This window comes from Solanum verrucosum, unplaced genomic scaffold, assembly GCF_900185275.1.
Source record: "Solanum verrucosum unplaced genomic scaffold, falcon-dt-bn FXZP01000064.1, whole genome shotgun sequence".
Taxonomy (NCBI): domain Eukaryota; kingdom Viridiplantae; phylum Streptophyta; class Magnoliopsida; order Solanales; family Solanaceae; genus Solanum; species Solanum verrucosum.
Genome location: NW_026020144.1, coordinates 1,566,529 through 1,579,748, shown reverse-complemented (window position 1 = coordinate 1,579,748; position 13,220 = coordinate 1,566,529). Strand labels below are relative to the sequence as shown.

At 35.8% G+C, this 13,220-nt stretch overlaps 2 protein-coding genes and 1 non-coding gene across 4 annotated transcripts; 1 reads left to right on the top strand and 2 right to left on the bottom strand.

Annotated features, from left to right (window-relative positions):
• On the bottom strand, positions 1–73 carry TRNAE-CUC (transfer RNA glutamic acid (anticodon CUC)). Its single transcript has one exon. It is a non-coding gene; the product is annotated as a tRNA-Glu (tRNA).
• Positions 74–1,470: 1,397 nt separating this feature from the next.
• On the bottom strand, positions 1,471–4,558 carry LOC125827651 (uncharacterized TPR repeat-containing protein At1g05150-like). Its single transcript, XM_049506961.1, has one exon. The coding sequence runs from the start codon at positions 4,173–4,175 to the stop codon at positions 1,767–1,769; it is 2,409 nt and encodes an 802-aa protein (XP_049362918.1). The 5' UTR covers positions 4,176–4,558; the 3' UTR covers positions 1,471–1,766.
• Positions 4,559–6,604: 2,046 nt separating this feature from the next.
• On the top strand, positions 6,605–13,034 carry LOC125827646 (kinesin-like protein KIN-7E). 2 transcript variants are annotated; one of them, XM_049506956.1, is made up of 14 exons: positions 6,605–6,927; positions 7,642–8,056; positions 8,153–8,242; positions 8,326–8,426; positions 8,530–8,643; positions 8,727–8,808; positions 8,884–8,951; positions 9,043–9,105; positions 9,213–9,337; positions 9,460–9,796; positions 10,227–10,310; positions 10,399–11,259; positions 11,413–11,729; positions 12,287–13,034. In XM_049506956.1, exons 2-14 carry the CDS (start codon positions 7,831–7,833, stop codon positions 12,597–12,599), a joined length of 2,781 nt encoding a protein of 926 aa, XP_049362913.1. In that variant the 5' UTR covers positions 6,605–6,927; positions 7,642–7,830; the 3' UTR covers positions 12,600–13,034. The 2 variants fall into 2 exon arrangements, with proteins under 2 accessions (XP_049362913.1, XP_049362912.1); XM_049506955.1 differs by having other exon boundaries at positions 6,671–6,936.
• Positions 13,035–13,220: the final 186 nt, after the last annotated feature.

Genomic DNA, 13,220 nt, shown 5'->3' with positions numbered 1-13,220 from the left:
TTCCGTTGCCGGGACTTGAACCCGGGTCTCTCGGGTGAGAGCCGAGTATCCTAACCAACTAGACTACAACGGATTTGCAATATTTCATAGAGTGTTACTATATAAAGAATATAATCTACAAATCAGAAAGGTCAAATTTGACTGCATGTAAAATGAATCATATTCAAAAGTTGAATGACAAATTATGATCATTTTTGTAGAAGAATTTGAATGCATGAAGTTCATTTATTTTGTGTTAGTGCTTTGTTAATATCTAGGAGAAAATGAAACAATTTGTTAAAGTCAAGAATAAATGGATCAGGAGTATCTAATAATTAATAAATGACGAAATAAAGCTATTTTAAATAGTAAAAAGAGCAAATTTAGGCATTTCCCCCGTTTAGAATACCTTTTATGAAAAGCCTTAAAGTAAAAGTCTAATGACAAAGAATATCATGAACTATCATGATTCATAATGATAGTTAGGTCCCTGCTTAGTTTTATACTTATCTCTGTATTATTTCTAATCATTCCACTATAATACCAAATTTCTATAATTGCACTCAGCGTTTATACAAAATAAATAATTTAGTATTGGTCATTAAAAATCCAAACGATGATATATATCACTTTTTTTAAAGTAGGAGCCGTGTAATATAAAAATCCATTGTCACAAATTATGACGTAGGCTCAATCAAGACAACTAGCCTAGGCCACAGGCCTTCATGATTAAGTGAGAAATTCGTATATATAAATTAAATCTTTACATTCGTTTAATATAAATATGGAATGGGGTAAAGTTTGATTTTGGTGCCAAATGGAATTTGTAGATCTAAATAATCAAGAAATAATAAATGAATAAGGACATATAAACAAAACATTTTCTTTTGTACTATAATAAATAATAAATATTTTGCCTAATGACTAGGTCAATACAATTTGCCATTTGTGCATTTGCTTCATCATTTGTCTGATTGATTAATTATTGTTGCTTCAGACCCACCAATTCTTTAATACTAAGATTCTATCTTCTTCTTTTAAAAAAAAACTTGATTAGTATAGTCCAGACTGGCTAAACACTTAACCAACATTCCCTTTTTATATGGCTTCCTATATACATTTGTCAGGTAGTTACAGAGCTACATTGACCCAAGAAAAATTAAATCTCCTTCGTCGAAAAATTATATTCTATGCAACTGAAACTTATGTATAGAAAGTTATTATTATCTATCTTGCTGTTTTTGCTATTTGTTACTATTACCTCTTTTTCATTGTCTCACTCTCTTCAGTTGAGCATCTTTCGAAAACAATCTCTACCTTATCAAGGTAGACGTAAGATCTGCGTATACTCCACTTGTGGTATTATACCGAATTTGTTGTTATTGTTGTTGCATTTACCTTCTCATAGATAACTTAGGTACAAATACTAAAGAAATCTATGAACAAATACTCTTGTGCTAACAAGTAGAATCAATTGTTGGATAATGCAATAAAATTCATCCATAGTCATGTTCAATACTACAAAATGAAAAATCAAGGGGAGAACATAGAACTTTACACTGATGAACTTACAAGAGATACAATCCCTCAAAAGAGTCGGAAAAAAAGAAGATTAAAGGCAACCCACAAAGAACTACAAGTCCCTAAATAGTAAAATACTGCCTTTTAAACAAAGAATTGATGGTCACAACTTGAAAGGATTATTGTACAAGGAGCAACATGTTTCATAAGCTAGATATAATTCACACCCTGAACATCTGAAAAAACATATATGCATACGCGCTAGGCTAGGAAGCAGCAGGAGAGGAGGAGCCTTTAGAATGGATTCCGAACCACATGCACTTATCTTTCACTGCCTCAGCTTCACTAGCATATTCTTTAAATCTGTACTCTTCTAGCTTGCTGGTTGGGGGTACTTTTCCTTCACTGTAACACTGACTGCACAAGCTAAAATGTGATTTTATCTCCTTAAAGCGAGACCCAATGATTGGGTAACGACAAGTTGCACAAACATGGCTACCATGACGATTCCTATCCCCCATTTCAAGCTTCAGCAAAGTGGACATTATACCAAAACCCCAATCAGGATCATCAAACATTGCAGTGAATTCTGCTAAAGACACTAATGATGTGTCCATCTCCCCGTGAATTTCTAGCATTTCACTTGCTCCTTGGGAAGGAATGTAAATAGCTCTCAGCAGTTTAATGTACCTTTGAGCATCAGTTTTCCTTATTTGGCTGCTACCCTCATTCACAGGACGCCACAAAAGCGCCTCATATGCAATGCGTTTTCTTTTGTCTGGTGATCCTCCACAGACAGGAGCAAGAACAGCAAAGAACATGCCCAGATCCAGCCGACCTGATTCTGACTCATCTAAAACAGAGAGAACTTTCTGGTTAATGGCTTTAACAGCACCTATAAAGGTTTCAGGCTTCAAGAATTTAAGCAATCTGTGCAGAATCTCTTCCAGTGAAGCCTTGCGTATTGACTTTTCAGGTACACCACCGGAATAAGACATTGGTACATCAGTTTCATTTATTTCCTTCTTTATCTGATCAACATCACAACGATTAAGACGAGTAATCCTCTGAAAACTTCTAATATCGAGAGCAGTAGATAAATCTGCTCTCAATGTGGTTTTCTCACCCACGGACTTGAACTTAGAGGGTTCAACAATGATAAAGGCCTCCTCCCCATTGCCACCACCATTCCCCTTCAACTTCTTTTTCTGAAGTTGTTTCAAATGTGCTACTGCATCATGCAATTCCACTCTGTTCGTCATCTTCAGAGCTTCTTTCAAAGCTTTCTTAGCTTCCTCAGTTTCCCCAGCCCCCAATAAAGCCACAGCCTTATTGAGCTGTGCTCTCCAGTGATTCGGCCAAACACTTAGTACCCTAGTGTACATCTCTGAAGCACGCTGATATCTACCCATATCCATGTAAAGTCCACCTAAATTGTACAAGGCATCAACATGGCCAGGTTTCAAATCAATAGCTCTCTGAAACTCCTTAATAGCATTATCATCATCACCCATTGCGTGCAACGCAGAAGCAAGATCACAATGTGCATCAGCATAGTCACTCTTCATATAAATGGCCTCTTCTAATGCCTTAACAGCTGCCTTATACTCACCCACGCCAAAAAGTGCACTACCCAAAAGTTTCAAAGCTCTAAAATGAGTTGGACACAAAATAGCAGCCTCTCTATAATGTTCACAGGCACTAATAACCATACCTTCGCCTTCAAGAGCAATTCCCAAATTCACATGAATCTGAGGAAGCAAATAAGCCCACTGACTACCGCCAGCTTCAGCAGCCTCCAATGCCAGCAAGAACTCCTCTTTCGACTCACTATGTCTTCCGAGCACATACAAACAATTGCCAGCCCTGAAATGTGGCCTAACATCAGCAGGCTGCAACTCACAAGCTCTCTTAAAGCTCACCAGTGCTTCCTTAAACAAATGTTGATCATACAAAACCCTGCCAATTGCCATGTGACCATCAAAAGCTTCTTCCCTTGACCTCGACCCATCAGCCCTCGACCTCAACACACCCAACTCCTTCACAAACACAGCATAGTCATGTCCAGTCTCCTCCCAATTAACCCGTTTATCCGTAATCTCAGTCGAAGGCCCTAATTCCCTCGACCAACCTTCCGAATAAACATCAGAATTATCATTCTTCAGCTTCCCATCTTTCCATTGTTTCGATTTAAGCCTCTTGATCAATATCTCAAGGTCATCTACAAGCTTCCAAGTATCATCAAACACAATGCCATGATTCGGAGAAGCTGCCCAAGCTGCAGTCCGCTGTTTCTTATGCGGCTCCATCACTCTCTCATCCGCAATCGACGACGACGAAGCCTCTTCCGCAGCAATTGAAGTTCCAGCATTATCCTCCGGCTTAAGCTCAAGCCCAAGCGCGTCAAAATCACGATCAACATCACCAGCACCATCATCATAGGTACGCAAAAGTCCCTCATAAGTAAGCCCCTTTTCACCATCAATAAACTCGCTGTACGTACGGAAAACCTCATCGAGAATAGCATTAATTTGCTCTTCGCTAAACTTAACCCTAGGGTTTACAGCGACCACCAAAGCTGCCATTTCCTCTCGATTAAGACCCCCGTCATGGTTACCATCAAATTGCTGAAAAATCCTCTTCACCTTCTCCGATCTGCTTCCCCTCGTAGCCATTTTCCAAAATTAACGCCAATTCAAGTACAAATTCTAACCTTTCACGTAATTGGGTGTCGAAAACTTCAATCAAGATTCAAACTTGGTAAATAAAGGTAGAGAATCTGTAAAAATTAGGGTTTTATACTGAAAGCAAAAAAAGACAGGATTTTTAGGGTTAGGGTTTCAAAAGGAAGATAAATTAAGGAAAATGGGAGAAATTGATAAATGGGTATTGAAAAAAGATGAAATTTTTGGTAGCATTTGGATCTGGAGAAAGAGAATATGGGGAAAGATGAAGAGGAAGAAGAAGAAGACAACTGTTTTCTGTTTACATTTTTTTTTCCTTTTTGTTCTTCTTCTGGTTGTGATGATGGGGAGTGGTGGTGGGGCAGAGTGACTGGAAAATTTCAAAGATCATAGAATTTTTATTTTTATTTTTATTTTTTATTTTTTTTGCTTTTTTCAATTTGTTTGGCTAAAATAAGAAAAAGTTTCCAACTGTCAAAAGAAAAAGAAAAAAAAAGGTACTCCAATTAGTTAAAAAGAAGAAAAAGAAAGAAAGTGATTTTTGAGATTTTACATTTTAATTGGTAGATGCGAACATGTGAGTTAATGATGATTAGTAATAAACACAACACATGTCAATGTCATGCATTATTTGTTTTGGTTAGGTTAAAGTTTATCTACCTAGGGTTTTTTTCAATTAAGAGGTTAATAATGTGTATTGTTTAGTTCATTTCTCAATTTCTATGAAACATCAATTAATATAAATATCGTGATAAAATATTTATATCAATTATTATTTTTAAAGAGTATAAAATTTAAATTAGACAAATAAAAAGAAGATATGCCTAGTTCGAAGGTTGTGAGGGAAGTATAATTTAATGATAATCATGTTTGCAAAGGCTTATAGTCTATGTATTTTATTGAGTTGTGGTGAATATCCGATGTGAATAATTCTTACTATTTTGGTGTGCATATTTAGTCATATGTTTTGTGAATCATATTTAACTTCTAACACATTTTATTACATTTGTCATTGTTTTCATGTTTCATTATATTATATGTATTTTGATTACGCTTAAAAAGACACACATCAATAGTATTGAATGTTAAATACGAATGAAATTTTGTAATAGTGACAAGATTTACGATTTATAGATTTGAAATCGCTATAATGACTGAACCTAATAATACAACAATTACATTATTTCATCTGAGTTCTATCATGAAGATTAATTTAAATTTGCATCGAAAACTCTCTTTTATTTATAAAGTTAGTTCTCGTTCCTTTTCTTCTTCATAAACTTTACCCTTTGCATTGAGAATAAAACAAGAAATTTCTGGATTACTCTTATATCGAATTGAATTTGCTGTTTAATTTGAAAAATAGAAGTCAAATTTAAAAGTGACATATATAGAGATATAAATATTATATTTTCCTGAAAGTTACACATTGCATTGTCATAACCTTGTTATTGTAGTTAACTTATTCTTGAAAGTTTTGATTAATTAGTATTGTTTCAGTGATATTGATTGATGAGTTGAGGAATTAATGAACAAAATCCAAATCTATAATCTTTAATTCCAATTTTACTCACATTATGAAGTTTTCTTCTAACTTCATGGCTGCCACTCATCCTATTTCTATCTTCTAATAATTTTTAGTCAATGTTGAATGTTGATCATTATTTATTCATAATATGGCAAGACAATTATCATAAATTAAAACTCTAATTATTAACTTGAAAACTATATTTCCACAACTTAACTTATTTAAATGGAACCAAAATCATATCAAGACGTAGAAATAATCCTAGTAGTTCAAATCCCCCTTTTTAACTACATGAATCATGATCATACAATATGCTTAAGTTTTCGTTTCACTGGAACAACACAATTTAACAACTTAGTCTTACAAGTGGGATCTAGAAAAGGTCATGTACGCAAATCTTATCCCCTACTTGTAACGCTAGATAGTAAAACTATTTCCGATCAAGCCTCCGCTTAAGAAAAACAGAAAACACAACATTTATGAAGTTACAATTTGCATAAATAACCTTTTTTAAGGTTTCTATTTATGTTCCAATTAATCCAACTTGCTAAATATATCCACAAATGAACTAACAACAACATGGACACCATGTAAAGAGTGACCTTGAAAAAATCAATAAGGATTGTGATAAAGTGGTAAGTACTCCTTCATTCTTAATCAGAGTTCTGAGGAGAGAGCACTTTACCCCAATATGAAATTTTCCAACGCAAATTTAAATTTAGTCAAATTCTAATGTGATACCAAATACCGAGTGAAAAATAAAAAACAGATGGACATAATGTAAAGAGTGAGCTTGAAAAAAAGGCCATATGGTGCAAATGGATAAAAATGTAAAAAATTTCTCATATCTAACGGTGCTTATTTAATTCCTTACAAATTCCAGTTGAGTCGTTATTGTTTTAGCGGTAGCTGTTTATTTCAAAGTTCCGTACAAATCGCTTAAAAATGCAAACACAGAAAATAGTGAGCGTTGCAGAAAAATTCTCAGCTCAAATTTGTTACATTTTCTCCACCATAAATCTCAAATTCAGAGTTTTTAGCGTGTTTTCAGCTCACCCCATTATCTTTACAACAGCAAATATCATCATCTTCACCTCTCCTCCCAAAAAAAAAATCATAACAGTTTCTTCTTTTTCTTGCATAAACCACACAATTTTAATTGCTGTACTTTGGTTTGCCAAAGATAATTTTCAAATACCACTACCAGCACAAAAGGTGAGCAAGGTGATGATTATTCTTGGCAATAATTTGAAAAATATAGAACTTTTTGTAAATGATTATGGTTTAGTTTGTGGGGTTGAGGTGTTTGATGAAATGCGTCTAAGAACTGCGTGTTTATGAGCTAAAGAACCAATTTTTAGGTGTTTTTTGTTACTGTTTTTTCCCTCAGTTTGTGGGGTTGAGTTGTTTGACAGAATGCATTCAAGAGTTGCAGTTTTATGAGCTAAAGAGCCCATTTTTAGGTGTTTTTGTTATTACTGTTTTTTTCCTCAGTTTGTGGGGTTGAGTTGTTTGACAAAATGAATCCAAGAATTGCATGTGTATGAGCTAAAGAACCCATTTTTAGGTGTTTTTGTTATTACTGTCTTTCTCAGTTTGTGGGGTTGAGTTGTTTGACAAAATGAATCCAAGAAATTGCATGGGTATGAGCTAAAGAACCCATTTTTAGGTGCTTTAATTTCCATAACTATTTTTCGTAGTTTGTGGGGTTAAGTTGTTTGACAGAATGCATCCAAGAGTTGCATGTTTATGAGCTAAAGAACCCATTTTTAGGTGCTTTGATTTCCATTATTATTTTTCTCAGTTTGTGGGGTTGAGTTTTTGACAGAATGCATCCAAGAATTGCATGTTTATGAGTTACAGAAAACTTTTTTAGGTGTTTTTTGCTCTCTTTTTTTTCCTGATGTTCTGTTGTCTGAATATTGGCAGATAAGAAGATTATATATGAGGTTTCGATCAAATTAGGCATATACAGAGGGTAGGGAGGTGGTTATAAGGCAGTTCCTCTCTTTTAATACAAAGAGAGGGACCATATGAAGATTTGTGATTCATTGATATAATCTATTTGCTGGTCCTCTTCAAGTGCATTGATTCTGGGGAAAGAAAAGGGTGCTAAAAATGAGCTCAGTGTATGGGGAGGAGGCATCTCAATATGGTGATGATCACGGATCAGTTGCACATGAAGAGAAAGAGAAGATTTTTGTTGCAGTTAGATTGAGACCTTTGAATGAGAGGGAGATTACATGTAACGATGTCTCGGATTGGGAATGCATCAATAACACCACAATTTTGTATAAAAATTCTATGTCAGAGCGTTCATTGTTTCCAACTGCTTGTGCATATGGTAAGCTTCTTCACATTTTCATTTTCCTTTGCGTTGTGTTTTTATTTTTTGAATTGAAAAGATTCCTCCTTAAAATTGGTATATGCAATTGAACAGACCGAGTATTTGGATATGATTGCTCCACAAGGCAGGTGTATGAGGAAGCCGCCAAAGGAGTTGCTCTTTCAGTTCTTAGTGGTATTAATTGTAAGTACTAACCCTTGTTCACGGTCTATTTTCTTCACCTACGTAATGCTGCTACAGTAATAACGTATGAAATGTCTTTGCAGCAAGTATTTTTGCATATGGACAGACAAGTAGTGGGAAAACGTATACTATGTCTGGAATCACCGAATACACATTAGCAGATATATATGATCATATATGCAGGGTGGGTAAACCTTTCCTATTCTCCTATGCAATTTATTTATGTTGTAAAGAATTCAGAGTGTCTGATGCTTTTAAGGTACCTTTTTATTTTCAAAAACTTTTAGACCGTAGACCGAGAATTTACACTAAAATTCTCTGCCATGGAGATATACAATGAAGTTGTTAGAGACCTTCTAACCCCAGAGGACACTCCACTTAGACTCCTCGATGATCCAGAGGTGAATATATGTTTTAAGCATGATCAAGTTTTGTTTTATTCACAGACAATATTATGCAAGTAAGTAACCTCTTTCGTTTACAGAGAGGGACTGTAGTTGAAAAACTTACAGAGGTAACACTGAAGGACTGGAACCATCTAAAAGAACTGCTGTCAGTATGTGAAGGTAAAAGGCTGAGACTGCTATGTAGTGTTTCCAGCAGGTTAATAAGATATAACTTCAATTGTTACCATCTTGCAGCTCAAAGGAAAATAGGAGAAACTGCTCTCAACGAAGTGAGCTCAAGATCTCACCAGATTCTGCGTTTGGTTAGTGCATTGGGTACAAGATGGTTTATGAATAATAATATATAAAGGAAATATATCATTTTCTTAACTTGGACAAATGATCTTTTTGCAGACAGTTGAAAGTACCGCTAAGAAATTTGTTGGCTTAAACTCCAGCACTCTGACAGCTGCAGTGGTGAGGAGAATTACCTCTGCATGGACATTACTTAGAAGGATCATTGGAGTCCTTGTAAGTTCCTACGAAAATGATTGATGGACAATATTTTGTTCTTTTTCCTGCAGAATTTTGTTGATCTTGCTGGAAGTGAGCGTGCTTCTCAAACCATGTCAGCAAATGTAAGACTGAAAGAAGGCAGCCACATCAATCGCAGTTTGCTGACTCTTGGAACTGTCATTCGCAAATTAAGGTTGCCACATAACTACAGTTTGCTGAGCTTCAAATTTATTTTTGTTTTGGCTTCTTCCTTAGATCGCTAAAAGGCTATTTCAATAAGTCTTGTTCATTGATATATTTTTGTACTTTTATCAGCAAAAAAGGAAATGGACATATTCCTTTCAGAGACTCGAAGCTGACACGCATACTACAGAATTCATTGGGAGGCAATGCCAGAACTGCCATCATTTGCACCATGAGTCCTGCACATAGCCATGTTGAGCAATCCAGGAACACTTTGTTGTTTGCAACTTGTGCCAAGAATGTCATTACAAATGCAAAAGTTAACGTGGTAATGTCAGAGAAGGCACTGGTGAAACAATTACGAAAAGAACTAGCTAGATTGGAAGCTGAGCTAAGGAATTTATCGGCACTTGCTGCCTCAGGTGGATCTGCAGAGGCTCTGAAAGAAAAGGAGGATCTGATAGAAAAGGTAGCAATGGTGACTTAACCTTTGCAATATCTAGTATTCTGGGAAAATCCTACAATATCTTTTCATACATTGTTCTTCAACCTAGTTGTGATCTCTTAGGACTTCTCCATCATGCCTAAAAGACATGGCAAGACAAGAATTGTTCCAAAACTAAATGTCTCAATGATGATTTATCTTTTGGTTTCCTATGGATCTCAAAAACTTACTGTTTTAGCATTAAACATGTGAGTCTATTAATACATATGGCCGCCTTTTGGTGCAGTTTGGGCGCAGGACTTTAGTATTTGTCATAGATGACAGTTCAGATTCAGTGTTTCTCAATGATTAAATATTTATCTAACTTCAATTGCTTGAACTTCGATCTAAGTATAGTGGCTTTCATTCAAGACAAGACATCCATAACCTATTCCCTTTTTGTATGATGATGCAGATGAGCAGAGAAATAAGGGAGTTAACCCAGCAGCGTGATCTTGCTCAATCTCGTTTTCACAATTTTCCAAGTTCAGGGTCATGGGTACGTGTAGTTAGTCTTGAGTGAGCTCATAAACTTTTCAATTCATAATATACATCAGGGAGCTTAATCTGTTCTCTTTCTCATGTAGACTGAACTGAGTAGTGTGTCATCTCCTGATAAGGCCCAATGGCTGGATGACTGTGCAGCATCAGAAGTATCAGAATGTGTATATCCTTTTCGTCCTGATGGTGTATCCGCTGTATATCAATATGGCAGATACGAAGGCCTTAATTCTAACAAGCTAGGTGAACAGATTCCTGAACCTCCAGAAGATCAGTATCTCTGTGATGACACCTCCCCAAGGCTGTTTATTGAGAAATATTTTGGACCTGATCCATGTAAGGGATGGGAAAACAGTGCTCAAAGAACTGTTCAAAATTTGGAAGATAACTGCAAGGAAGTTCAATGTGTTGAAGTGGATTCGAACACGAAGAGTATAAGCTCTGATAAACATTCATCACCTCGAAAGGGAGATCAGGAGTCAAGTTTCATTGACAAAGATCATAACGATAAAGAACCAAAGCAAACTAGCAATCTGGTCGTGGAACACTCTTCTTCTTCTTCTTCCGACACAGATTCTGACTCAAATAACTTACCAAGGAGCAGAAGCAGTGAAGCAATAATGATTAACGTGCCAGTATCAGAAGGATCTGAAGTAATTAAGGAAAATGGGGACATATCAAGTGAATCTGAGGAAGAGTCATCTATTAAAAAGATTGATATTGAGGAGAAACCTTCTCAGCCGGAGCTTTCTGCTGATAATGTTAAGGTGTTAGCAAAAGAACACAACCACAGTTTCACGATTGAAGTAAAGCTCAAAATGTCAGGTGAAGACAGTGAGAAGATTTGTGCTGAGGAACCCAAAATGTCAGGTGAAGATAGCACAAAAATTTGTGCAGAGGGTGAGGTTGCCAAATCTGTGCCTGAGAAGCAATCAGGGGATAATTTGGTAAGTAGCTAATTTGCTGCTTGAGATTAATAGCTAGAACTGCACATCCTCTTTAACACAAAAAAATTCTTAAATGCTCTTCTAGTGTATACCCATAGACATACTTTGATAAGTTCGTTAAAAGATCATACGAAATTAACTTTATCTTGTTAGGTCCAGGATAATGAGCCAACCTCCAAGGACTTGGGAAACTTTGCCGGTGATTCCTTGAATTCAGAGAATGAATCAGAATTATCTCCTTCCAGACAGTGGATGGAATTTGAGAAACAAAGGCAAGAGATAATAGAACTATGGAATGCATGCAATGTGCCCCTTGTTCACAGAACATACTTTTTCCTACTCTTCAAAGGGGATCCAACTGACTCTGTTTACATGGAAGTGGAGCTTAGAAGACTGTCCTATCTGAAGAATGCGTTCTCTTTAGGAGCTAAAGTTGTGAAAGACGGTCAAATTTTCTCACAGGCAGCAAGGTACTCATTTATATCTTTTTATTTTCTGTAGTTTTTGGAGATTTCTTGCATGGGCTGCTATGTCTTGAGTTCTTGTCCCACTTTCACAAGCAATGAGACAAGACAAAAATTTAATATAGGGAAAATGGTCAAAAATACCCTTCTATTATCCGAAATAACTTACTTATACTCTCCATTACACTTTAGGATCATTCATACCCTTCCTTAGCAATTCGTCTCATATTTGCCCATGATGATAACAAAGTTCTAACATGAAGTATAACAAAGGGTAATTTAACCAAAAGTAGAGTCTTAACGCCTTTTTTCCTAGAAGTATTTTGACATGTGAAGTCCACATTAGAGCTCTGCTAAAGTCAAGGGCAAATACGAGACAATGTGCTAACAGCAAGGATATGAATTATCCAAAAATATAGTGGGGAGTAAGATTAAGATATTTCGTACAGTAGAAGGGTAGATTTCAAAGTTTTTTCCTTTAATATATTTCAAGCATGTAAAATTCATCTATCTGAAAGTGTGATAAAATATTGATGCAAAAGTACTCTTATCCTTTCGAACAGTTTAAATGCTCTGAATCGCGAGAGGGAAATGCTGAGCAAGTTGCTTCTTAAGAAGCTTTCTTCAAAGGAGAGAGACAACTTATACGAGAAACAGGGCATTGGTCTAAAAACTAAAAGGAGAAGACTTCAACTGTGTCTTCAGTTATGGAAAGATACCAAAGACATGGATCACATTAAGGAAAGTGCAGCACTCATCTCAAAATTAGTTGGATTCGAAGCACAAAACGAAGTCCCAAAAGAGATGTTTGAACTCAACTTCTCACCAGGGCCAAAAAATCTCAGGTCTTTCAGCTGGAAACCAAGAAAAGCCTAATGTGATCTTCTAAAGCAAAAGATTTAAAGATTATTTGAAGCATTGTAGTAGCTTCAAAATGAATTGACCCCCCCCCCCCCCCCCCCCCCCCACCTAATTCATGTAAAGTTTAGAAGTTAAACCTCCCCCATAGTATCTAAATATACACAAAAGATGTCCCTTACTTGTACTTAATACACCTTCTCCCTACTCATCGATGAGCTTTATCAATGTACATTATGTAAATTCAATCCACAACCTCGAGATCTCAAGTTCAGAGAGTCATCCCTGTATGTAGATATAAGTGGAAGATATATTGCAGCTTATATGTATGTAAAATAAGACTCAAAATCATTGGGACAGCATAGGATAATTGTCTTCAAAAGGCATCATATTTTGCAGTTTTTTTGTTCTGGTTGGAATATAAACCCATAAAACCTTCTTTTCCTTCTCCTTGTATGATTGATTTTCCTGGGATACATACTTATCAATATATGCAGTTAAGCCAACTAGTTTACAAAATTATGTACAAAAATGACCAAAGTATACACACCCAATACGTTGTGTACATATTTTGTAAATTATATCATCCAAAGGCACTAGGGTGTAAGTTCCTGTAAATAAAACGTCCTTAAAAGGAAG

What these genes read in the sequence shown, in the direction of transcription:
- LOC125827651 (XM_049506961.1), bottom strand. Translation starts at nt 4,175, where the DNA reads ATGGCTACGAGGGGAAGCAGATCGGAGAAGGTGAAGAGGATTTTTCAG.
- LOC125827646 (XM_049506956.1), top strand. Translation starts at nt 7,831, where the DNA reads ATGAGCTCAGTGTATGGGGAGGAGGCATCTCAATATGGTGATGATCAC. An exon ending in GCACTCTGACAGCTGCAGTG is followed by an intron (nt 9,106 to 9,212) that starts GTGAGGAGAATT and finishes TTTTTCCTGCAG; the next exon opens with AATTTTGTTGATCTTGCTGG. An exon ending in ATTTTCTCACAGGCAGCAAG is followed by an intron (nt 11,730 to 12,286) that starts GTACTCATTTAT and finishes CCTTTCGAACAG; the next exon opens with TTTAAATGCTCTGAATCGCG.